The sequence below is a fragment of the Poecilia reticulata genome, chromosome 19 (assembly GCF_904066995.2).
Source record: "Poecilia reticulata chromosome 19, P_reticulata-male-v2, whole genome shotgun sequence".
NCBI classification, from domain to species: Eukaryota; Metazoa; Chordata; class Actinopteri; order Cyprinodontiformes; family Poeciliidae; genus Poecilia; species Poecilia reticulata.
In genome coordinates, this window is record NC_088848.1 from 1,716,075 (window position 1) to 1,742,559 (window position 26,485).

A 26,485-nucleotide genomic window follows, 5' to 3' on the forward strand; every position below is an offset into this window, starting at 1 on the left:
ACGGATTTTATTTCCTTTCCTCAGATTTTAAGAAGCGGTTATACATAAATAACTATTTTTTTAGCTTAATGTGGCAATTTACATCTATAATACACAAAACATACAAGATGTATAAAAAATATTAACGTCCAATTTATGAAAAACGTCTCTCATAGGTTGATGTTCATTCGGTTTCTGGATCAGCCGTCAGTAAGAGAAAACATGCAGATCAATAACGATTAAAAGGTTATTGATAAGTTCGACCAGATAAAATCTGCTGCTGCTGGTTAGATATCCACCACGCAGCCCGGAGCGCTGGCTCTGATGGCGTCCGATATGACCTTTGCCCCAGATTCACCGACTCCATTTCCCTGCAAACTGGAGGGAAAAAAAAAAAAAACTTTATTGTTTCTGATTGATGAACAAACTGGACAACATTTCTGTCAAACATCACATACATTTATTTAGGAAAAACAAGGAAATGTCTGAATTTTAAAAGTTGATAATTTTAATTAACACTCAAACATTTTTTAGATTAACCTCAGAAATCAGAAAAAACTTTCTGAGTTTGAGTTTAATGGCCGTAATGCGCCATCGCTGCGACCACATGGGATATTTCCTGGAGGAGAAACTCACTTGATGTAAGCCAGCTGGTGGTTCCCCTTCAGAGCCGTAGCGATGAATATGGCTCCATCCATTCCCAAGGAGTTTTCCTGCAGACTGAGAGACAACAATGTTTACTTTAATGCCAGATTTCCTCTCATTTTACTGCCAAATATTGCAACATTTGTTGTGAATATTTCTACAAGATCTGTGATTTTGATTGCCAAAAAAAAATCAAGAAAACAATTGTCAAATTGTGGAGGGATGTTTCTGGAAAAGATGTTTGGTGTTAATTAATATTGAGAAGAAATTATTGGGTGCAGAGACAGATATTTAAATAAATCTCCATTGGTCCCTAGTGAAGTATGTTCATATTTACAAGAAAGAAAAATCATACATTTCTAAATCACCACCGTGGAAATGGTTTAAGAGATTAAATAAAAGTTAAAAAAGGGTCCAGATTTGAACAGTTCAGACTTACTTTAATGATTTAAGGCTCCTGTTGGACTTCAGAGAGTTGGCCAAAGCTTTGGCTCCCTGCATTCCCACCGCGTTCCCACGCAGACTGACAACCAACGGCAGAAAACACAGAAAACTAACTCAACAAACACGTAAAAAAAGGATAGAAATTGTGTCTGCATGTCCTCCTCATGACACCTGGAGGGTATCAACATGTTCTGAAGTTAGCGCATTAGCATTAGCTTCCACTAAATATCATGAATGCTAAGGCTAGTTAGCTTAGCCACTAGCCTTAGCATTAAGGCTAAGGCTAGTGGCCTTAGCCTTAATGCTAAGGCTAGTGGCTTAGCATTAAGCCACTAGCCTTAGCATTAAGGCTAAGGCTTAATGCTTAGGCCTTAGCATTAAGGCCTAAGCATTAATGCTAAGGCTAGTGGCTTAATGCTAAGGCCTTAGCCTTAGCATTAAGGCTAAGGCCTTAATGCTAAGGCTAGTGGCTTAGCATTAAGCCACTAGCCTTAGCTTAATGCTAAGGCTTAATGCTTAGGCCTTAGCATTAAGGCCTTAGCCTTAATGATAAGGCTAAGGCCTTAGCATTAAGGCCTTAATGCTAAGGCTAGTGGCTTAGCATTAAGCCACTAGCCTTAGCTTAATGCTAAGGCTTAATGCTTAGGCCTTAGCATTAAGGCCTTAGCCTTAATGATAAGGCTAAGGCCTTAGCATTAAGGCCTTAGTGGCTTAGCTAGTGGCCTTAAGCTAAGGCCACTAGCCTTAGCATTAAGGCTAAGGCTAGTGGCCTTAAGGCTAAGGCTAAGCCTTAAGTATCAGTATCAGGATACTGATACTCCGTCATCAGTATCCTCCGCCACTGATGACAGAGGATAAATGGTTTTCCTGTTACGGTGAGTAGTTTTTCCACCGTTGGCACATTTAGCAGCGAGTTCATGACGGTGACCGACAGCGCTAAGCCCCGCCTCCTGGCTCTGATTGGATGTTTTTGTCGACGTCTTCAGACAGCAACAGAAACTCAGACAGGAAGTGGAGGAGTTGAATCTTTTTCCCAGATTATCGGTCTCAAGACAGTTTGAATAAATATGTAAAAAATATATTTTTGATAAAAGTTACATTCTGCAGGTTTAACATCTGAAATTTGAGAATAAAAATAGTTAAAAGCAGGTAGTAAATGATGAAAAAGTACAGATAAAGTGTGAAGAATTTAGTGCTAATGATCCAGATTTAAGTTTCACTTCCCACTTGGAAATTTAATCCAAGTTTTGCTGCATGTCGTCTGAAGACTAACAAATAAAGATGACAAGAAATTAAAGAAAAAAAAACTGTTTTGCTGATTCAAGAGTCGAAATGAAAGAACGACAGATGAAAGAAAGACTCACTCCAGTGTCTGGAGCGTCTGATTGGACGTCAGAGCTTCAGCCATCGCTACGGCGCCGCTCGTCCCGGCCGACACGCCCTGCAGGCTGAGGGAGCAGGAAGCATCTATCAGACATGACGCGGCTTTTCATCGCTGATAAAAAGCTTAAACTGTCACACCAACCATAAGGTTCGCAGAGACGCGTTGACCTTCAGAGCCTCAGCAAGGTGAATCACTCCTTCGTTCCCGATGGTGTTTTCCTGTAAACTGGAACCAAAGATGAAAACACAAGAGAGGGTCTGTAGTTAGAAACCCGAATAGCAGAAAGATGCGCTAAGCAACAATTCAGTACAAGCGTCTTCTCAGAGCTTCTGCTGCGAAGCTCAGAGAATAGTCGGAAGCTAAATATTTAGTTAGCAAGGTAAGCATTTAGTGTCAACTGAAATATTTATCTCCAAGCTAGCTAAATGTCCAGCTAGCTCAAAGTTAGCAAACTGTTTAGCTTCAGGATAAATATTATTAGCAACACATTTAGCTAGTACGCTATAGTTGGAAGCTAAATATTTAGTTAGCAAGGTAAGCATTTAGTGTCAACTGAAATATTTATCTCCAAGCTAGCTAAATGTCCAGCTAGCTCAAAGTTAGCAAACTGTTTAGCTTCAGGATAAATATTATTAGCTACACATTTAGCTAGTACGCTATAGTCGGAAGCTAAATATTTAGTTAGCAAGGTAAGCATTTAGTGTCAACTGAAATATTTATCTCCAAGCTAGCTAAATGTCCAGCTAGCTCAAAGTTAGCAAACTGTTTAGCTTCAGGATAAATATTATTAGCAACACATTTAGCTAGTACGCTATAGTTGGAAGCTAAATATTTAGTTAGCAAGGTAAGCATTTAGTGTCAACTGAAATATTGATCCCCAAGCTAGCTAAATGTCCAGTTAGCTCAAAGTTAGCAAACTGTTTAGCTTCAGGATAAATATTATTAGCAACACATTTAGCTAGTACGCTATAGTCGGAAGCTAAATATTTAGTTAGCAAAGTAAGCATTTAGTGTCAACTGAAATATTTATCTCCAAGCTAAATGTCCAGCTAGCTCAAAGTTAGCAAACTGTTTAGCTTCAGGATAAATATTATTAGCAACACATTTAGCTAGTACGCTATAGTTGGAAGCTAAATATTCAGTTTCAACCTAAATAGTTACATCTGAGCTAGCTCAAGGTTCTGTTAGCTTTAAGCTAGCTAAATATTTAAGTTACAATTTAACATTTAAATCGTTCTCAGCTAACTATTTAATTATAACCTAAATATTTATTTAGGTTATAATTAACCTAAGCATTAAGCTAAGGCTTAATGCTTAGGCCTTAATGCTAAGGCCTAAGCATTAAGCCTTAGCATTAAGCTAAGGCTAGTGGCTTAATGCTAAGCCAATAGCCTTAGCATTAAGCTACAGATTGAAGATAAACATTTAGTTAGCAAGCTAAGTGAATTTCCATATTAGCTAAATATTTAGCTCTGAGCTCAGCCAGATAGCTTTAAATTAAATATTAGCTTCTAACCAAATATTTATTTTGAAGCATTAGAATGAAAAACGGATATTTGTCTGTAAGCTGGTCTCACTCCAGGAGCTGGATGGTGGTGTTGGAGATCAGCGCCTGGGCCAGAGCTTTGGTCGCCGTCGACTTGATGAAGTTCCACTGGAGGCTGAGGAGGAGAAACGTGAGGAGCAATTCAGAGTTTAGTCTCTGTAGAAATCTTAAAAACATATAGAGCGCATCTTAACCGTGTATATTTTTTAACCATGGTAGCTCGGTGCTCTTGGGGGCCCCCTGCTGGTGCGGAGGCCCTAAGCAGCTGCTTACTGGACGTCACATTTAAATTTAAATACACACCACAATGTTCAATTTTATTTTAAAATGCAACATTTTTCTTCCACTCTGGGCATTAAAACGAAACAACGGGAGTGAATACTTCTCCAAACCCTGGTACGCTGATGTTTTAGAGACATTTTTTATTTCAGGGTCTCGCTTTGACTGGGGGTAAAAAGTTTGAATAAACATGAGATTTATGTGTTGCTTGTTTTGCAAACTGAACTCACTGCAGAGACGTGAGTCCTTGATTAGATCTGATGGCTCCAGCGATTGCTTGAACCCCGTCGTCGTGCAGCAGGTTAGCTGTGAGACTGGGATGCACACACACACACACACACACACACACACACACACACACACACACACACACACACACACACACACACACACACACACAGATTCATGACTGATGCAATGAGACGAGATGAAAAAGAGAAATGCGGTGTTTCTGATTCATCTGTGAGTTTTTATGTTTTTATCCCTTTTTGAGTCTTTTCATGTTTTCATAAATTTGACCTTAATTAGATAAAATCAGTGGATGATTTAAAGAGCTGCAGTGGGTTTTCTGTGCTGTGGTTTTCTGTGCTGTGGTTTTCTATGCTGTGGTTTTCTATGCTGTGGTTTTCTATGCGGCGGGTTTTCTGTGCGGCGGGTTTTCTATGCTGTGGTTTTCTATGCTGTGGTTTTCTATGCTGTGGTTTTCTATGCGGCGGGTTTTCTGTGCGGCGGGTTTTCTATGCTGTGGTTTTCTATGCGGCGGGTTTTCTGTGCAGCGGGTTTTCTGTGCAGCGGGTTTTCTGTGTGGTCTGTGCGGCGGGTTTTCTGTGCGGCGGGTTTTCTGTGCGGCGGGTTTTCTATGCTGTGGTTTTCTGTGCAGCGGGTTTTCTGTGCAGCGGGTTTTCTGTGCGGCGGGTTTTCTGTGCGGCGGGTTTTCTGTGCGACGGTTTTCTGTGCGACGGTTTTCTGTGCGGCGGGTTTTCTGTGCGGCGGGTTTTCTGTGCGGCGGGTTTTCTGTGCGGCGGGTTTTCTGTGCGGTGGGTTTTCTGTGCGACGGTTTTCTGTGCGACGGTTTTCTGTGCGGCGGGTTTTCTGTGCGGCGGGTTTTCTGTGCGGTGGGTTTTCTGTGCGGCGGGTTTTCTGTGCGGCGGGTTTTCTGTGCAGCGGGTTTTCTGTGCAGCGGGTTTTCTGTGCGGTGGTTTTCTGTGCGGCGGGTTTTCTGTGAGGACTCACTCCAGGTTCTGCAGAGAGTTGTTCTCCTGCAGAGCCTGAGCCATGTTCCTGGCTCCCTCCACCCCGATGGAGTTCTCTCTCAGACTGCAAGACAAAAACGAGATTCACGTTGGCTTCACTGTGATCAGAAATAAACCAGATCTGCAACAAATTACTAATGCAGCAGTTCATTATTCTGACGATTAATCGATTAATCGTCAGAATAATGAACTATTCTTATGATAACCAGATTATTCTGATTAGAAATAAGTTAGAAAATTATCACATTCTGCAGATTTTTCATTCATTTAACTTGAGAAAAATTTACAGAATACATAAAAAATACAAATAATTAAATTCCTTTCTTTTCTTCTGACAATTATTTAATGAATTGATTCATTTGCTAACATTTTTCATTTAACCCCTTAAGTTCATTTTGTAGTTTTAGAAATAAATAAAAAATACAAACAATTAAATTCCCTTTTAAGAAAAAATGTTATGTTTTATTGGCTAAAATGCAAAAACATAATTTCTTTAGTGCAGAAAAGTTCTTTCTGTTCGACAGTCCAGATCTGATCTGGAGATTATTTCAGATTAAATCATCAATAACTGGATGAAAAAGCTGCTTTTCCCCATAATCTGAACCCGGTGAAGCAAATTCTGCCACAAACATTTTACAAACAAAGATTTATTTTTATCACAAATTAAAAATGTTGATTTTTTTATGTAGCGTTGGTTTAATTTACTCCTCTGAGGGTTTTGCTCTGTCAGCAAACGGCCTTAATTTGATTAGTTATCGACTGTTGCAACAATCGATTAATCACGATTAATCACGATTAATCACGATTAATCGTTCCAGCTGTAAATGAAACGCCGTTCTCACTTCAGAGAGACGAGCCCCCGGTTGAGCCTCAGCGCTTTGGTCAGGCCCGTCATGCCCTTGTTGCTGATCGAGTTGCTCTGCAGTCTGTGGAGGAGGAAAGTTAAAGATGCAGCTTCTCTGTTTCCAGAAGGTATTTTGGTTGGTGGAGACGAAGGCCTGTCAGGTCACTGACTGGAGCGACAGCAGCGTGTGGTTGAACGTCAGAGCTTCAGCCAGAGCCACGGTTCCTTTGTCCCCCAGCTGGTTACTGCAGAGTCTGGAGGGAATAGATTCAGTCATCAGGGCGAAAACGTTTGTTCTGCTGCTGCTGTGAAACAGAAAATATTCTCTTAGGGTAGCGGTTCTCAACGTGGGCGGTGCCGCCCCCCAGGGGGCGCTCAGAGGACGGCAGGGGGCGCTGGCGGACATTTTTACAAAAGGGGGGCGCTGGCGGACATTTTTACCAAAGGGGGACACTGGCGGACATTTTTACAAAGGGGGGCGCTGGCGGACATTTTTACAAAGGGGGGACACTGGCGGACATTTTTACAAAAGGGGCACACTGGCGGACATTTTTACAAAAGGGGGGACACTGGCGGACATTTTTACAAAAGGGGCACACTGGCGGACATTTTTACAAAAGGGGGGCGCTGGGATTCGTTTGGTCGAAGGTAAACTTTACACCTTAAATCCACAACAATACCAGTTTAGACTTTAAGCAACTTGGTAAAACTGTATTGTGTAACATTAAATCATGCTTGGCTGCAACTGTATCCATTTAGCATCTGTTAGCTTCTTGGCGCAGCTCCGCTCCAGCTACTGGTAGCTTCACCGCATCAGTTCAGCGTTACACCGGCTGATGACGTTGCTAAGATTCACTTTATCTGGTATTTATGTAGCTCCATATGTTTTGTCAGTTCTGTGATTATGTCAAAGCAGCAACTTATATTAAAAAGTGTTTTATTTCCGTCTGGATGCTGCCGGCTTCCATGGAAGGACAACAGAAAATGGCTCTTATAAACATGTAATTACCCTCACTGCAGTGTATCCCTCTGAAATAAAGAAATCCCTCCATGGTGACGCCACGATAGAGAGCGTTCATGTTATAGCGTTAACACGGAGCTGTAAGTGATCCGGTATGAAACGGTGTGATGGAACAACGCAGCACTTTTACATTTCAATAATCATGATGCAGAAATTGTTTCCGTTCTCTTAGACGTTGTGTGAATGCAGGACTCATCGCTGCAGAACATCAGGCTAAAAATACACGAATGAATCACCGACATGCTAACGGCTGGAGGATAAATGTTTTCTTGTTTTTGTTTACCTCAGAAACAGAACAAAGTCTGAAAGAAATGAGGAAATAAACATCAAATCTAGTTTATTTTTATCTTTTTTCTCTTCTCTGGTTTCCCAAAACTCTTGAAGACACAGAAAGAGTTTTATTTTATTATTCCAGTTTCCTTATTAATGAGCAAAATATTCATCATTCAATCAGAGTCTGGATGTTCAGTGAAACACAACACAGTCTGTCACGCAACCCTGAAAATAAATAAAACTCATTTCCATCCTCAGGAAATTGAAAATAGATGTTAAACATTAAAATGTTAAACATCTGTTGTGTTTGTGATAAAATTACCAAACAAATGCTAGTCCAATTAAATCATCATTTGGGATAAAGTTTTAAGTTTAGCTAAATAAACAGAACCTGTTCTGAGCGTCCGCTAATGCGCTAATACTGAAGCTAATTTTTAATTTAGCACTTTTGCTAGCTTTGAAAACGTTTAGCACACTTGGCTTTCCCTAAATTATTATTTCCATATAAATTCTGAAGTGGTAACTCATTTGTAAACATTCAGTTGAATAAAGTTCAATATTTGTGTTGAAAGTTTAAAAATTCTCAAAATATTCAGACGTTTATGTACACGCTCTTATTTTGAAGTGCAGGAAAACTGTTTATGCAGCAGTTTGGTTTCCTCTCTTCATATTTCTCTTTTTTCATATACCGTGTTGCTATAGCGCGTTAGCATTAGCTTCCAATACATACCGTGTTGCTATAGCGCGTTAGCATTAGCTTCCGATGTATACCGTGTTGCCATAGCGCGCTAGCATTAGCTTCCGACACATACCATGTTGCTATAGCGCGTTAGCATTAGCTTCCGACACGTACCGTGTTGCTATAGCGCATTAGCTTCCGACACATACCGTGTTGCTGTAGCGCGTTAGCATTAGCTTCCGACACGTACCGTGTTGCTATAGTGCATTAGCTTCCGACACGTACCGTGTTGCTATAGCGCGTTAGCATTAGCTTCCGATACATACCGTGTTGCTATAGCGCGTTAGCATTAGCTTCCAATACATACCGTGTTGCTATAGCACGTTAGCATTAGCTTCCGATGTATACCGTGTTGCTATAGCGCATTAGCATTAGCTTCCGATACATACCGTGTTGCTATAGCGCATTAGCTTCCGACACGTACCGTGTTGTTATAGCGCGTTAGTATTAGCTTCCGACACGTACCGTGTTGCTATAGCGTGTTAGCATTAGCTTCCGATACATACCGTGTTGCTATAGCGCATTAGCATTAGCTTCCGATACATACCGTGTTGCTATAGCGCATTAGCATTAGCTTCCGATACATACCGTGTTGCTATAGCGCGTTAACATTAGCTTCCGACACGTACCGTGTTGCTATAGAGCGTTAGCATTAGCTTCCGATACATACCGTGTTCCTATAGCGCGTTAGCATTAGCTTCCGACACGTACCGTGTTGCTATAGCGCATTAGCATTAGCTTCCGACACGTACCGTGTTGCTATAGCGCTTTAGCATTAGCTTCCGATACATACCGTGTTGCTATAGCGCGTTAGCTACTGTTTATAGTGAGTACTTTAGTGTTAGCATAGCCAGTTAGCGGTGACCTCCACTCAAACCAAATTGCAAACATAATAACAAATGCAGGCTGTTTATGGAATAAATGTAATTAAAGTGTCAACAGTTTTAGCCTCAGTTTAAATCCATTTGTATATGGTAACAGCAGTTACCCGTCTAGTTTTGATAAGTTTGATTGAATTTAGCACGTTAGCATTAACTTCTGCTACATTCGGTGATTAGAAAAGTTATTTTATTAATGAATATATCCAAGTTAAAGTATCAACTGTCATATTTAACAGGCTGCAGAGTTTACCGACATTCATGTAACGATGTCTGGATGAAAACTTGGTGGCTCAGGATGAATAAATAAATTAAAATGAGTGAAATTAAAACCATTAGCTGCTTACATCAACTTTGTGAGAGTTCGGTTTGTCTTCAGCGCCTCTGCGATCCTCTTGGCTCCTCCTGCGCCGACTGCATTTTTCCGCATGCTGAAAAAGCAAATCGGAAAGAGAACATGCTGCACATTTCACATGAAAACTGCCAGGAATGAACTGTCAGCAGGACGAAACTGACTTCAGAGACACCAGCTTGCGGTTGGACTGCAGGACGTCTGCGATGGCCTGAGCTCCTTCTTCCCCGATGGAGTTATTCTGCAGGCTGACGCCAGCGGAGTTACAAATACGGAACATTTTAAAATGTAGAAAAACCTTTTAGTTATACTCACTTGATTGACACCAAGGCTTGGTTCATTTTCAGAGCCTCTGCCAGAAACTTTGCCCCTTTTGATCCAATGCTGTTGTTCTTCAAGCTGAATTTAAAATAAAGTAAATGAAGTTATGGGTATCAGACTGAAAGAGGACGAACGCAGATGCACGGCTCTCTCATCCAAAAACAAATAAAAAGCCGTTTATCCTCCAATCACCTCATAATTATGTGCTGCTTACAGTTAAACCCAAACTTATTCGCACTGTTTGGACATTTAAAACGGTTTTTATTTAACAAAAACGTTTGTTTCCAATTGGACCAAAGGACAAAAATCTCATAAAAGACACAAAAACAATGTAAATATTCTAATATATTCTATTAAACTATGATATGTCCAACATTATTTATCACATTTATAATCAATCAAAACAGTTTTACTGCTATAATATTATTAAAATCCTGTTTTTAAACTACTGAGAATCTTTTCCATGTTTTATCTCGACTCTCTTTTCATCACACAAAGGATTCTCGAACTTTGACTGAGCCACTTAAAAACATTAAAATTAACTTATTTCAGGAGAAAATTGTTGGTAAGAATAAAACAAAATATCCTCGGGGTATAAATTGTCTTTTATTTAGTAAAATAGTAATAAAATAAATTGGTATTTGCAGTTTACGCTTAGCAAATTGTAAAATAAAAACCCTTCAAGCTGTATGGATATTTGTTCATATAAATATCCTCCAAATATATTTTATTTGGAGTTTTACCAAATATAAAACTCCAGTTGGTAAAACTCCCAATATATTGGAGTTTTACCAATAAAACTCCCAATATATTGGGGTAAAACTCCAATATTGGGAGTTTTACCAATAAAACTCCCAATATATTGGGAGTTTTATTGGTAAAACTCCAAAATATTGGGAGTTTTACCAAATATAAAGCTCCAGTTGGTAAAACTCCCAATATATTGGGGGTTTTACCAATAAAACTCCCAATATATAGGGAGTTTTACCAATATATTGGAGTTTTATTGGTAAAACTCCCAATATATTGGTAAAACTCCCAATCAATATATTGGGAGTGTTACCAATATATTGGGAGTTTTACCAAATATAAAGCTCCAGTTGGTAAAACTCCCAATATATTGGGGGTTTTACCAATAAAACTCCCAATATATAGGGAGTTTTACCAATATATTGGAGTTATATTGGTAAAACCCCCAATATATTGGTAAAACTCCCAATCAATATATTGGGAGTTTTACCAATAAAGACACGTTTTCTCCCATCACTTCAACAACAGATTTGGAAACCGAACAGGTTTGGGCTCCTCCGTGACTGAAGCATCGGTAAAAGTCTCACTTGATGGCGGTCAGGGTTCGGTTCACCAGCAGGGCTCGGCTCAGGGCTTTGGCTCCTTTGGTGCTGATGACGTTGTCGGCCAAACTGAAGGCAAGAACAAAACAAGCTGCACTTATTCGTGTCTCGTTGTAATCAGGCAGGTGTGCGTTTCTAGCAACAGGTGCGCGTTTCTAGCAGGGCTGTAGTGACACAATAATCTCACGATACGATATATATTGCGATATTGGGCAAACGATGCAATTCGATTCACTTTTGCGATTTTCTGAAAGATTTGAGAGGGACAGAGTGATTTTGGTGACATTTTGTGACTGTTGTAGAGTTGGATTGAATTAATTTAACTGAAAACTGATTAGAAGCACCAACTGCACAACACCTGGCTCTGGTTGGACACAGACTTAAAGTCGACAGCTGGACAAAATGAATCAAACATGTTTCTTTTAATAGAAACAGTACAAACTGTAGCTTACATGCATTTGTAAAGTAAATAAAGTTCACCAAGTACCTGCTCTGAATAGTTTGATACCTTTTGAACCTTGACACTCTAAGCCTGATGACCTAATCACTCTCCCGGCGAAGCAAGCAGTGAGCGAGCCAGGTGACAGGTGGATGATACGATACTTTCGGATGAATGTCGATTTTTTTTCTAGGACAGTAAATATCAATATATATTGCAAAATCGATATTACACAGCCCTAGTTTCTAGCAGAGACGTTCAGACAGGTGTGTGTTTCTAGCAACAGGTGTGTGTTTCTAGCAGGGACGTTCAGACAGGTGAGTTTCTGGCTCAGCGGCTCCAGCAGTGAAAACTTGTCCAGGATGGTCCAACCTTATTTTCCGGATGTGGCAGTCTTTGGCGCTCAGGAGGCTCCCGAGCAGCTCCATGACGTCGTCCTTGAAGTTATTATTCTCCAGCCTGTTCGACACAAAACATTCACTGTAAAACTGCGCAGATTGGAATTACGAAAACAAATGTGCTAATTGGAACCGAGGCCATTTGTAAAGGTTTTGCTTTTCCCCATATTTAACAGTGTTTCTTACTGACCTGAGATGGGTGCAGTACAGCAGCTGTGGGAGTAAACTTTTCACCGTTGGGTAGTTCAGACACCCCGTCAGGTTGGTTTGCTCGCTGCACTCTGGGGAGACGTGCAGCAGGAAGCCCAGCACCACGCAGTGCGGCCGCGTCAGCTTTCCAGCCAAGCTGCCCTGCCGCAGGTCCTCCTCTACGCTCCGGAGCAGCTCGCCGTGTTGCAGCTCTTGCAGGCAGTAGGCCAGGTTGACGGCTCGGAGGGACACCACCGAACCCACGCTGGACAGGAGGCTCTGTAAAAACCCTCCGGCCCAAACCTTCTGGCTGCCGTCGTCTTTCCCGAGAGCCAAGAGCCCAGCCAGAGGTTTCATCGTAGTTGGGCACAGCAAGCCCGTCAGGAAGCGCACAAACAGATCCAGGTGGCCGTCTTCGGCTTGCTGCGAGTGTTGGAAGGCGCTTCTGAAGTGGTTCTGGAACCCGATCTTGGGCCAGGACATGGTGCTCTCTGAGAACAGGTCAAAGATGGCCCGCTTGGAGGAAACGTGATAAAACGTAGCTGCAAGGAACTCCTGCAGGGTCAGGTGTGTGAATCTGTAAGTGGTGTGTATGGTGGACTCGGTCCGGATCAGAACTCCGACTCCCAGGCTGCACTGAGTTTGCAGTGAGTCTATCCCGTAGGCCCTGAGGTCCGGCTCGCTGAACGTGTACTTGTGCTTCAGGAGGCTGTAGAAGGCCAGTCGTCCCAGGTTGCCCAGCAGTTTGCGGTTGGTCGCATGATGCTGCTCAGACTTCACAGGCTCCCTGCCTCTTGGTTCCCCTACTTCTGCTTTCATGGAGCAGAAATGGGCGCACAGCTCAGTGCAGGTCTTAGGCAGGTTCTCCTGTGACCCGCTCTGCATGATGTACAGCAACGTCTCTGCAAGCATCCAGCAGATGCTTGGTATGTAGCACATCACCATTAGGGTCTTATGGGCCTCCAAGTGGGCCCATATCCTGGTGGCGAAGTCGTTCTCTGAGAAGTGGTGGCTCAGAAAGACCTGGATGTCCGCTGGGCTGAATCCTGGGATCTCCGTGACCCGGTCCACCAATCCGCCCGGGATCAGGGAGGCGACTCCTGGCCTCGACGTCACCCACACCGACACGTCTGGGAGCAGATTCCCTCGGATGATGTTCGTCACCAGGTCGTCAATGGAGACTTCCTTCTTCGGGTCGTTGCAAGGAGCCGCGTCAGAGAAATTCAAAGTGCTGCGAAACTCGTCCAAACCATCGAAGATGAGCAGCGTCCTGCAGGCGTCGTTTAGGACCAAACCGGGTGCCGGCAGATGCGGGAAAGTCGTCTTCAACAGCCTCTCTGCGGAAAGTTTCTCCAGACCGTTGAGCTCGCACATCGTGAAGGGCAAGACGAAGTGTATATCCGGACTCATGGTCCCTTGGCACCATTGTCTGATGAAGTGTCGCACCCAGGTTGTCTTGCCAATACCAGCCACTCCGACTGTGAGCGTCACCCTGGGAGGCAAGCTGACCCTGGTGAGGGGCTCAAAGAGCTTGGCGAGGCCCAGCTGCCTCAGATGGTTCCTCCTCCCTCCTCGAGTCGCTCCCACCTGCATCAGATCGTGCTCCTTTTGCTGGAAGTCGGAGAGTCCGTCCACCATCAGTAAACTCCTTGAGGAGATGTTCAGTTTGGGGCAGCTGGCTGAGTCTCTGTCTCTCTGCTTCTCATATTGCTGCAGCAGCACCTCTTTGTGCTTCGTCACCGTGGCGTCTAAGGAGGAAGGATCCAAACATTTTCCATTACACACGTCTCAGCCTCTCTGGTGCAATTCTCAAAACTACTTGCTCAACCTTCCAATCACTGCATCACAAAAAAAGCAGTTTCCCATCCCTTTGATAAAGTTGCAGAAGCTTTTCTGCATTATCCAAGTGATTATGTACAATTCTCTGCTTTCTCCTGCGTTTCAGTTGCTCAATTGCCTCGACCTCCACATCATTTAAGCTCAAGTTTCCTGCTTGACGAGTCGTCCTAACATTTTGGACGACTCGTCACAACAGAACCAGGCTTCTGCCGTGTTTCTGTACATTTCCGTCAGACTTTTCTCTCCATCGGGCCTGAATTGACTCCCATGTAACCCGAGTTCCTCCAACGCAGCAGGTCGTTTGGTGACGCATTTTAGATCCATCCATCCATCCATCCATTTTCTTGCACCCTTTTTCCCTCAGTGGGTCGGGAGGTGCTGGTGCCTCTCCAGCCAACGTTTCGGGCGAGAGGCGGGGTACACCCTGGACAGGTCGCCAGTCTGTCGCAGGGCAACACAGAGACACACAGGACACACAACCATGCACACACACACTCACACCTAGGGGCAATTTGGAGAGGCCAATTAACCTGACAGTCATGTTTTTGGACTGTGGGAGGAAACCGGAGTACCTGGAGAAAACCCACCATGCACAGGGAGAACATGGAGACTCCATGCAGAAAGACCCCAGGCCGGGAATCGAACCCAGAACCTTCTTGCTGCAAGGCAACAGCTCTACCAACTGCGCCACTGTGCAGCCCGCGCATTTTAGATGAACCAGTTTTCTGAAATGGCTCAAAGGTGCCATGAACAACCAACTGGCAACAAAGCAGAGAGTCTTTTCCTTTCTGCATCACAAATTACAGTAAAAGAGCAACAACTTACAACAGTCATCACGACTTTAGCCACCGTTTACCTTCAGTTTCCGCTTCATTGTCAGCATGACTGATCAACTGGACACTTGTCATTGTGAGGAACTGAAATGTTCATCGGCAGATTTTTAATTCTGAGAAGCAAACTGGGTTTTTCAGGTAATCCCTGATTTGTAGAAATTGTTTTGAGGAACTCGGTTTTGCTAATGAGTGAAGAATCGCACCAAAGCGACTGAGACGGACTGTAGCAAGGCGTTAAAGCCGGGGTGTCAAACTCCAGTCCTGAAGGGCCGCTGTCCTGCAGTTTTTAGATGTGCCACAGGTACAAAACACCTGAATCAAATGGCTTAATTACCTCCTCAGTTCGCCCTGCGACAGACTGGCGACCTGTCCAGGGTGACCCCGCCCCTCGCCCGAAACGTTGGCTGGAGATGGGCACCAGCACCCCTCCCGACCCCACTGAGGGAAAAAGGGTGCAAGAAAATGGATGGATGGATGGATGGATGGATGGATGGATGGATGGATGGATGGATGGATCTATTCAGGTGTGTGCAGCAGAGGCACTTCTAAAAGTTGCAGGACACCGGCCCTCGAGGACTGGAGTTTGACACCCCTGCGTTAAAGGAAGCGATCGTTTCTTACCGTAGCTCAAGATGAGCTGGGCCACCTCCGAGTCCGAGCTCTCGATGAAGGCCTGCAGCGCGTCCGAGCTCTGGCTCTCCTTGGCAGCGGCCATGGAGGTGAGCATGCTGAGCTGGTCCTGCAGCTGGCCCGCCGCCTTAATGCTCGACTCTTCAGCTGACGTCAAGACGTTCACGTTTCTGAGGTGCTGGAGTATTTCCTCCAGGAAGGACTGTGAGACGAAGCTCAGCAGCTGGTCTTTGTGCTTCTGGATCCAGTGAAGCTCTAGAGCGAAAACAAAACATCGACTTGGTTCACTGTGAAACCGGTCAGTAACTCTGGAAAAACTGATGAAACTAAATACTTTCTAATGAACTCTGAAAACCGCCTCGCAAAACTGTTCAAATCTTTTAGCCGTCGTGGGAATCGCTAATTAAAAAGCTAGCCATGCTAACTCTAAAGCACGAGACGCTAAAGCGCTACAACAACATGCTATCTAGCAGAAGATAATGATAAAGCACTAAATGTCCACAATTTGTCAATAACTGAACAACATATCGCCCTCCTCTGGTTCACATTCGCTACTACACATGAACAGTTTGCGCTTCAGGAAGTGATTCTTTCGAACAGATCTTTGACTCACGCTTTCAGTTCATAGTTTCTGAGTTTTGCTAACTGCTACATGAATGTATGACTGTGTTTTTTATTGATTACAATTCGTTCAATTAAGTTTTAAAGAAAAATAATCAAAGAGCACGTAAGAGGAAACGGAACTGCTGTGCAGTCTTCACCCCTTTCAAAATAAGAGCATGAATATAAACATAAGTATTTTAGGAATTTCTAACAGTTGCTAATCAAAACCTCAACACAGACGTCAAACTTTATTCAGCTTAAAATTAATTTAAGAGAATCTAAGAGCGCTAAACGTTTTCAAAGTTAGCATAAAATGCTAAATGAAATATTAGCTCGTCTATTAAAGGAAAAGGTAATTTTATTTATATGGCACATTTCAGCAACAAGGCAATACAAGGTGCTTCAGAGGAATACTTTGTAATTATTAGCATAAATATGGTGAAAGGGACAGAAAATGGATGGTTTCTGACATCATGGAGGTTATTATGATTAATTCAGGTTTATTTGGCCTTTTTACATCATTTAAAACTAAATTGGTGAGGATTTGGGTTTTATTTTGTTTATCTGTGTCTATTGAGTCTCCATGTTGTCCCTGATTACCCTCTGATTTAATCCCACCTGTGTTCCTGGTCGGGTTCTGGTCGGGTTCTGGTCCTGGTCGGGTTGGGTTCTGGTTCTGGTTGGGTTCTGGTCGGGTCCTGGTTCTGCTCTGGTCCTGGTTCTGGTCGGGTTCTGGCCCTGGTCTGGTTCTGGTCGGGTCGGGTTCTGGTTGGGTCCTGGTTCTGGTCCTGGTTCTGGCCCTGGTTCTGCTCTGGTTCTGGTCAGGTTCTGGTCCTGGTCTGGTTCTGGTCGGGTTCTGGTTAGGTTCTGGTTGGGTCCTGGTTCTGGCCCTGGTTCTGCTCTGGTTCTGGTCGGGTTCTGGTCCTGGTCGGGTTCTGGTTCTGGTTGGGTTCTGGTTGGGTCCTGGTTCTGGCCCTGGTTCTGCTCTGGTTCTGGTCGGGTTCTGGCCCTGGTCTGGTTCTGGTCGGGTCGGGTTCTGGTTGGGTTCTGGTTGGGTCCTGGTTCTGCTCTGATTCTGGTCGGGTTCTGGCCCTGGTCTGGTTCTGGTCGGGTCGGGTTCTGGTTGGGTCCTGGTTCTGGTTCTGGTCCTGGTTCTGCTCTGGTTCTGGTCGGGTTCTGGCCCTGGTCTGGTTCTGGTCGGGTCGGGTTCTGGTTGGGTCCTGGTTCTGGTTCTGGTCCTGGTTCTGCTCTGGTTCTGGTCGGGTTCTGGCCCTGGTCTGGTTCTGGTCGGGTCGGGTTCTGGTTGGGTCCTGGTTCTGGTCCTGGTTCTGCTCTGGTTCTGGTCGGGTTCTGGTCCTGGTCTGGTTCTGGTCGGGTTCTGGTTAGGTTCTGGTTGGGTCCTGGTTCTGGCCCTGGTTCTGCTCTGGTTCTGGTCGGGTTCTGGTCCTGGTCGGGTTCTGGTTCTGGTTGGGTTCTGGTTGGGTCCTGGTTCTGGCCCTGGTTCTGCTCTGGTTCTGGTCGGGTTCTGGCCCTGGTCTGGTTCTGGTCGGGTCGGGTTCTGGTTGGGTCCTGGTTCTGGTCCTGGTTCTGCTCTGGTTCTGGTCGGGTCGGGTTCTGGTTGGGTCCTGGTTCTGGTTGGGTCCTGGTTCTGGTTCTGGTCGGGTCTGCCGTCATTGTCTGCTCTGCTGCCTGATTTCTGTCGTTTTCTGTCGTTTTCTCCAGCCTCTCCACTTCTCACCGTAGTTCAATATTTTATATTTTCTCAGGTTGTTTTAGTTATAATGTTAAATTTCATTAACTGAAGTTTTAAATACGACAAAAATGCAGAAAAGGGAGTAAAAATGTTTTTCATGTGTTTTTTTAGATCTATTTTCCAAATCTGACCAAATTTTCTTTGAAAAACGGAAGAAAAATATCCAACAAATATTATTTCAATCAATATATTTTTTAATTTTCTACTTTCACTGACTTAATATCTACAGAAAAATCTAATATTTATCTGTTTTTTAACAACATGATGCAGAATCACTGTTGATGCTTCTGATAATCCATAAAATGTTTTATCACATTAAAGATTAATTTCTGAAGAGAGAAATTACTGTGAAACCTCTAAATCCTCTTCAGTAAGAACCAAAATAAATCTGATATTTTCCAAATAAAAGTCGACTTTTTGTCTCTAATTAAACCAGAAACTTTCCGTTCCGTCATGAGATCCAGCAGTAAAGGTTCTGTTCTCTATATTATTATAGGTATTAAATGAAATAAAGGCGGCAGCCGGCGGTGAGGTTCTTACGCTGCTCCGTCTCTGTGTGCGCGGCGGCGCAGCAGGAAGTGGACTGCAGGTCCAGGTAGCAGTCGTCCTGCCACATGATGCGTTTGCTGCGATCCATGAGCGAGTCGTAGTGCTGCTTCCTGTCCATCACAGCAGGGGGAAGCCTGACGCCGCCGCCGCCGCTGCTGCGAGGAATCCACACAATAAAACACAATAAAACCATATAAAAGAATATTTAACTGTCTGAAATATAAAACAATGAGAACGGAAAGTCTACAGATCTAATAAATATGTTCAAGGAAATAAACTTTACTCCTAGAAAAACTAATCAAAACTATTTAAAGAAAAACAACATAAGGAGAAATATAAAGAATAAAAAGAAAACAAAGAAAAACAGAAAACTAAGAGTCAATAATAGAAAAATTTTAAGAAAAAAAGATAAAAAGAAAAAAGAACAAGAAAAAAAGAAAATAATTAATAAAAAATAAATAAAAAGCAAACAGAAAATGGAACAAAGAAAAAAAACCAAAATCTAAAATCAAGAGAGAAAAACAATCAAATAAACAAAATAAAATAAAGAACAAACAGAAATGTAGAATAAAATTCAAAAAAGAATGAAGAAAAAGAAACATTTAAAAGAACAATAAAATAAAAAACAATATTAAAAAGTAATAAGACAGAAAACAAAAGTGTAAAATAAAAAATAACAATCCAACTTGATTCTTTGAAAAATCTGATTGTCTTGCAAAAATGTGTAGAAACTTTAAAAGTTCATACAAAATAATTAAAAATGCATAAAGATGATAAACAGAAACAGCAGAAAACAAACTGATTATGTGATTTTTTTAAATTCTTGATTAATGTTGGATCTAAAAGTTATCAAATTAATCACAACTTTTCCAAATAGACAGATTTCACAGCAGCCTGCAACACATTGAGCTGAATATTTATGGTTTTTATTCTGTTTTTATTGTTTTTACTGTTTTTATGGTTTTTAATTGTTTGCATCCAGTTTTTATCGTTTTTATTGTTTCTATTCCGTTTTTATTTTGCTCCAAACCTTCATCAACTCTGCTGATCACCGTTTTTCTGGGCTGAGCTGCAGGAAGTTGCGAACATTTCTGATGTTTTGACCTCGTTTCTCTCTGACGTCATGCTGATTCGGGTTTTCTCGGTCCTGCGGCTTTAAACACGGCCAAGCCGCCAGACCGTTGCCATGGAAACCAGGCGTCCGTTTTTGCCGTTGCTAGGGGCAACCAAAAATACCCCAAAGATCGTCTGTGAGTAAAGATGATGGAGTCGAACGTTTTCTTCAGCTCTTCATATCAGTTTCATATCAGTCGATGTGGATAATTATTGATTAGTTTTTTTAAAATATCTGAACTGGTGGTCTGATCTTTCCTGATTTATCCAGTTTTCTCTTCACACCATTTTTAAAATGATTTTTTTAGGAAGTTTTGAGGCAAAAGCTGAAACTGCTGCTGTTACCCAGCAGGTTGTTGCTAAGCAGCCAACGTTAATAACTCAATAACTTCCATTTTTATGATTAATATTTCTTCTCTTTCTACCAAAAACTGGATGATAAAAGTCTCCATTCTGGTATTTTGGCCTCAACCAGCTCTTATTTTGAAGGATAATTGTGTTTTCAGAGACTTTATAATTGGTTTTATTTGTTGGTTTTACTTATTTTGGATATTTAAAATGTTTTCCAGTTCCAGTGTTAAATGTTCATTTAAAGTTTATTGATATTTTAGAATGTGTTCCTGCATTATGATGACGTTATATTATTTGAAAATTGTCCCAAAAACAATAATATCGCTTATTGCGATAACTTCTGGGACAATTTATCGTCCAGCAGAATTTATTTAGTTATTATATATTTATTATTCACCAGCAGGTGTTTATATAACGAACATTATAGTGACAAAAAGCAAAAAGGGGTTTTGATCTATAAGATAATTATCCAGATAATAGAACGAAAAACAGCAACAGAAAAACAAATTAAAACACAAACAAGTAGGAATACGTTAAAAAAGATCATAAAACAGAACATCACAACAAAATGAAATTAACATGTTAATTAGGATAAGCTTTTTTCATGGCAAAATAAAAGCATAAATAATAATAAATAAAAGTATAAGCCAGAACAAAGAGGATGAAACTCTGAGTCTCATCATTTCTCATTTTCCTCCTTCATGGTTTTTGCTTCCGCCATGAAATTAACTCACCGGCAACAAAAGGTCGTCTAAAAATACTTTATATAAATAATCGAGTGTTTTTCACGTGTTGCTGATTTTTCTGATCTGGTCCAGCAGAATTTATTGCATCAGATTCAGTAACATTTACTTCTGTAGCTTTAAAAAAAAAAAAAAAAACCTTTAGAAATATTTTTACTACGCTGTACTTTTTACTTTTACTTGAGTAAAATTTCCAGATACTCCTTTAATGTTTACTTTGATCAAAAATTCACACCTTCAGTGTTTGTTAAAGTTTGTATAGCAGAATAAAATAAATTAGATTTTTTTTTTGCTTGATATTTTTAAACTCTGTGAATAATTATCATCCTTAAAATGCCAACATTTCCACGTAACTTTATATTTTGCTGTCTGATGATGTAATATTTAAATATTAAATGATTATTTGATCGGGGCTGCACAGTGGTGCAGTTGGTAGAGCTGTTGCCTTGCAGCAAGAAGGTTCTGGGTTCGATTCCCGGTCTTTCTGCATGGAGTCTCCATGTTCTCCCTGTGCATGGTGGGTTTTCTCCAGGTTCTCCGGTTTCCTCCCACAGTCCAAAAACACGACTGTCAGGTTAATTGGTCTCTCCAAATTGCCCCTAGGTGTGAGTGTGTGTGTGCATGGTTGTGTGTCTCTGTGTTGCCCTGCGACAGATTGGTGACCTGTCCAGGGTGAACCCGCCTCTCACCCGAAACGTTGGCTGGAGAGGCACCAGCACCCCTCCCGACCCACTGAGGGACAAGGGTGCAAGAAAATGGATGGATGGATTATTTGATCAACATCGTTTTTACTCTTTTGACATTTCTGCTTAAATTATCATTTTTTATTGATCTTATGTAATAACTCTACACACTAAATGGTCTGTTTTCATCCTCTGTGAACCAGAAGGAACTAAGAACCTTACAGGTCACGTGTTCGATTCCCTGCACGTTGTCTGCTACGTACTGAAGAGACTTTCATTACTGGGGCTATTTTTACTCACATAGCACTTTAGAAGCACTTTTTGCACTTTATTTAGCATTGCACTTTAAGCAGAGGTTTGCACATAAATAATTTGCACACAAGAAGTTTTAATTGTATTTATGGAGTATTTTTGGCTCTGCAGCTGGTTCCCTGTGAAGGGAGGATAAATGTTACTGGTGGGGAAAACTGAGCAAATGTTTGTGCATAATCTGTTAAGTGTGGAGTGCTAATAACTCACCTGTCTGTTCTGTGTCCTCTCCAGGGTGTTTGGACAAATACTTCCCCGTAGGGGGGGAGAGTCGTTTATGGGTTTTTGTGGCGTTTCATTTGGTGTAAGATAAAACTATTTATAAAATGTAAATGTTTGTATTTAGTAAAGGGTATTTTATTTATATTTTATTTATGCCTCAGCTCGTCTTCCTCACTGCAAAATGCCGCCTTGCTACAAACTACTAAACACCAAAAACACCTCGATATATTTCACGTATTCACATCGTTTAACTGAAATACAGCAGCACATTAATAAAACAGAGGATTACGGTGTTTTATAGCGCTTGAGGTTTCACTCGGCAGACGTTCCTCTGTGGTTCTTTGCTCATCAGAATCGTCACGCAAAAGGAAACCAAAGAGAGTCAAAGTTTAAGACGAGAAGGAAACGGCTTCGGCTCCTCTAAACGGCTGAAATTCAAACAGAAATCGAGAAACAAATGAAGACAAGTCGAGAGAAGAAGAGAAAAAAACAGCAGGAGGGGAAATACACTGCAAAACACTAAATCCTACCAAATGTTTTTGGTCCAGTTTCTTCGTACATCTCAAATAAGACAAAACTAACTAAAAAGTAACTTTTTACTTTGCAAAATATAGGAGCTTGTTTAGAGTCAACAATTTCTTAATATTGATAAGAATATCAATATTACTATCAGTGAACTAGTGCTTTTCTGTTTCTATTAATATTAATGAATTATTGACTAAACAAGCTCATGTAACCTGCTGAAAGTTACCTGTAAGTTACTTTTGTCTTATTTAAAGTGTAACAGTTGGTAAGGTTTTGGTTTTTTGCAGTGTGTCCGTTTATTTAGCTCTATTCTAAGCTTGTAGGGAAATCTACCGAAGTTTTGTTTAGTATTTTAAAATCCATAAGTAATTCTGTGATAGGATCACTGCAAAAACACAAAGTCTTACCAAATTCTGTTGGTCGAGTTTTTTACCAAAAATACACTTTAATTAAGACCCAACAAGGAACTTTTCAGGAGCTTGTTTGAAGTAAATCATTTCTTAATACTGACAAAAGAAAGTTCTAGTTCCACTGGCGCCGTTGCCTGGCAACACCAGCCAAGCCCAGCCCGTTGCCTGGCAACACCAGCCAAGCCCAGCCCGTTGCCTGGCAACACCAGCCAAGCCCAGCCCGTTGCCTGGCAACACCAGCCAAGCCCAGCCCGTTGCCTGGCAACACCAGCCAAGCCCAGCCCGTTGCCTGGCAACACCAGCCAAGCCCAGCCCGTTACCTGGCAACACCAGCCAAGCCCAGCCCGTTGCCTGGCAACACCAGCCAAGCCCAGCCCGTTGCCTGGCAACACCAGCCAAGCCCAGCCCGTTGCCTGGCAACACCAGCCAAGCCCAGCCCGTTGCCTGGCAACACCAGCCAAGCCCAGCCCGTTGCCTGGCAACACCAGCCAAGCCCAGCCCGTTGCCTGGCAACACCAGCCAAGCCCAGCCCGTTGCATAGCAACACCAGCCAAGCCCAGCCCGTTGCCTGGCAACACCAGCCAAGCCCAGCCCGTTGCCTGGCAACACCAGCCAAGCCCAGCCCGTTGCCTGGCAACACCAGCCAAGCCCAGCCCGTTGCCTGGCAACACCAGCCAAGCCCAGCCTGTTACCTGGCAACACCAGCCAAGCCCAGCCCGTTGCCTGGCAACACCAGCCAAGCCCAGCCCGTTGCATAGCAACACCAGCCAAGCCCAGCCCGTTGCCTGGCAACACCAGCCAAGCCCAGCCCGTTGCCTGGCAACACCAGCCAAGCCCAGCCCGTTGCCTGGCAACACCAGCCAAGCCCAGCCCGTTGCCTGGCAACACCAGCCAAGCCCAGCCCGTTGCCTGGCAACCCAGCTCTAGTTCCATTGGCTGATTATTTCACTTCTAAGACATTTTTCCATGCTACCGGTGAAATAATCTGCCATTGGAATCAGAACTTTTTCATCTATATTAAGGAATCGTGGATTAAAACAAGTTTCTGTATCTTGCTGTAAAATTACCTGTAGGTTATTTCAAATGAACTAAGATATTTAATCAAACATTTTGTTTGTGCAGGTTGCTCGTTTTATAACAAATAAAACTAGTAATTCAACCAATAAAGCGCAGCATCAGACGGCTATGCTATGTTCCTTTCATCAAAACTAAACATGTTGTTCAAGCAGACATTTTGATGTATCACACTGCAAAAACACCAAAATCTTCCCAAATATTTTTGGTCTAGTTTCAATTATTTTACAACACTTGAAATGAGACAAAACTAATGTGGCTTTTCAATAAGACATAGTATCTTATTTTCAGTCAATAAAGCCTCAATATTGATGAAAACTTAACATGGGAAAAATGTTTTGCTCAAAGTGAAATAATCGCTTTCAATATTAATGAATTATTGACTCTAAACAAGCTGCTGTAAAGTTACTTCAGTCAGTTTTGTCTTATTTTAAGCGTACGACAGTATCGCAGTAGAAACTAGACCAAAAATACTTGGTAAGATTTAGTGGTTTTTGCAGTTTGTCCATTTATTTAGCTTGTTGGACGTTTATCTACTAGTTTTGTTTAGTTTTTTAAAATCCAAAAGTAAATCTACATAAGTATTCTTGTTTAGTTTCTAAGTGCAACAAAGCTAACTTAAAAACTTTTCATCAAGATATAGGAGCTTGTTTTAAGTCAATAATTCATTAATATTGATTTTTATAAAAGTATTGATCCATTGGCAGATTATTTTATAGCAATACATTTTCCCATGTTACTTTTTCATCAGTATTAACTTTAAACAAGTTCCTATATCTTGATGAAAAGTTACCTTAAGTTAGTCTCGTCTTATTAACAGTGTAATAAGATGCTTCCAGTAGAAACTAGACCAAAAACAGTTTTGCGTTTTTGCAGTGTGAGGCCGTTGCACCATGCACGTCGTCGTTTAAAACAATCGGTACAGAAACGTTTGGGAGAATTAACTTTAAGCCCAAAAACTGAGTGACTCACCATGAATTTAATCACGTTTCCTGGAAATGTGAGGAGAATCTTGATCCTTCAGGCAGAAACTCCATGAAACACGAACAGCAGAAACGTTGAAAACGAGCAGCTGAGGGTAAAGTCAGCAGCTCTGCAGCATCTTCCTGTCTCTCTGGCTTCCTGTGCTGCGGTGAGAGCAGGTTCAACCGTGAAACTAGAGAGAGAGAAAACACGCCTGGCTTCTGCTCAGGCCTCACGACGCGACCCCAGAGCCTAACCGCGCTTCAGCTGCATGTTACACGGCTACAGCCGGTGTTCTGTCAGATAGCCATGCGTTGTCAGATTGTCATACGCGTATGACAATCTGATGGCTATATCTGTCGGATCATCATACGTTGTCAGATCGCGATACACGTAGGACAAACTGACAGCTATTTCTGTCAGACAATTGTACGCTATGATCACCATATTTTATATTTAATCATCTTTATTAAGTCAGTGTTAGACCGTCATACAGCTGCTAATGTAATAACACTTTATTATTAGCTACTGTATGACATCCTGATTTCTCAGTTAACCTGTCTGATTGACATACACTTTATTATTAGCTACTGTATGACTTCCTGATTTATTAGTTAACCTGTCTGATTGTCATACACTTTATTATTAGCTACTGTATGACATCCTGATTTCTCAGTTAACCTGTCTGATTGTCATACACTTTGTTGTTAGCGACTATGTAACTTCTTGATTAATACCAATGACATCAGTTGTATAATGCAATATATTTAATATAGAACATTTTACTTCTGCATTTTTAATAATCCACACTATCACTGGTGGGTAAAACTGTTTAATTGATGTTACACTTTCACATTTGAACATGTCACCCATGTCTGTGGCACATTCTTGTGTGTCCACCTTGAACAGTTGTCACACTGTATCTGTGAAGTGGACAGAAAAAGAAAACAGTATGAGTTAGCAAGTGTAATGTGTTTGAAGTGTTAATTGTACAGTTTAATTGTTTACCATGTCAATGATGTTCTCTGTTGCATTAAATGAAGCATGTTGCATGCCACACAGTACTTCACCTTGTCTGGGAAAAATAAAGGCATTTTGAGTGTACTTTACCAAAAATAGTCAGTATATCTTTATATTCTGTTGACAAGCCAAATGTTCAACTAGTACATAAAGAAAATCTGCAATTTAGTATTTCATATATCTTTGGATTTTTAATGCTTGGACTGTCCTGCATGGCCTATGGGAAAATTTGTTCTTTTTGGAATGAGAAATTCTGTGATATGCTCCTAAACCATCTTGTGTTTTGATTGTTAGAATATTAACAAAACTGACAACAGGTTTCACACAGACTTCCACAGTTCCCTGAACAGGGGAACTGGTTCTTTATACCCAACATTAATATAATTTTGTGTTCTGACCAAAAACTTCTTAGAATCATAGCTGTCCAAAGCTATAAATCCCGAACATTCACAAAAAAAAACCTTCTAATCTACATGTTTATGAATGTACATCCAACAATACAATTCTTGAAATACTGCAGAAAACGCAA

At 41.8% G+C, this 26,485-nt stretch overlaps 1 protein-coding gene, 1 long non-coding RNA gene and 1 other non-coding gene across 5 annotated transcripts in view; 2 read left to right on the top strand and 1 right to left on the bottom strand.

Moving 5' to 3' along the window:
• On the bottom strand, positions 1 to 25,224 carry nlrc3 (NLR family, CARD domain containing 3). 2 transcript variants are annotated; one of them, XM_008436346.3, is made up of 19 exons: positions 24,946 to 25,224; positions 18,535 to 18,698; positions 15,630 to 15,893; positions 12,338 to 14,084; positions 12,122 to 12,208; positions 11,296 to 11,379; positions 9,953 to 10,036; positions 9,802 to 9,885; positions 9,633 to 9,716; positions 6,545 to 6,628; positions 6,373 to 6,456; positions 5,511 to 5,594; positions 4,508 to 4,591; positions 4,030 to 4,113; positions 2,594 to 2,677; positions 2,433 to 2,516; positions 1,064 to 1,147; positions 616 to 699; positions 1 to 357 (listed from the first exon to the last, which is right to left on the bottom strand). In XM_008436346.3, exons 2-19 carry the CDS (start codon positions 18,659 to 18,661, stop codon positions 267 to 269), a joined length of 3,408 nt encoding a protein of 1,135 aa, XP_008434568.2. In that variant the 5' UTR covers positions 18,662 to 18,698; positions 24,946 to 25,224; the 3' UTR covers positions 1 to 266. The 2 variants fall into 2 exon arrangements, with proteins under 2 accessions (XP_008434568.2, XP_081456458.1); XM_081600332.1 differs by lacking the exon at positions 24,946 to 25,224 and having other exon boundaries at positions 18,535 to 18,887.
• LOC145549063 (uncharacterized) overlaps positions 4,598 to 26,485 on the top strand; it is a 34,737-nt gene continuing 12,849 nt past the window's right edge. The window contains exon 1 of one of the 2 annotated variants that reach the window (XR_014084989.1): positions 4,598 to 4,739. This is a non-coding gene — a long non-coding RNA (uncharacterized LOC145549063). Of the gene's footprint in view, positions 4,740 to 15,848; positions 15,937 to 26,485 lie in introns of those variants that run through there. The other variant, XR_014084990.1, reaches the window with a different exon arrangement.
• Positions 10,729 to 10,853, top strand: LOC145549213 (small nucleolar RNA snoR83). The gene has a single exon (XR_014085191.1). It is a non-coding gene; the product is annotated as a small nucleolar RNA snoR83 (small nucleolar RNA).

Excerpts from the sequence above, each read along its gene's own strand:
- nlrc3 (XM_081600332.1), bottom strand. The coding sequence starts at position 18,736 with ATGGTTTTATTGTGTTTTATTGTGTGGATTCCTCGCAGCAGCGGCGGC. Across the intron at positions 4,114-4,507 it reads CAAGGACTCACGTCTCTGCA|CCTCCAGTGGAACTTCATCA; the intron begins GTGAGTTCAGTT and ends TCTCCTCCTCAG. Across the intron at positions 2,678-4,029 it reads ACCACCATCCAGCTCCTGGA|TTTACAGGAAAACACCATCG; the intron begins GTGAGACCAGCT and ends CTTTGGTTCCAG.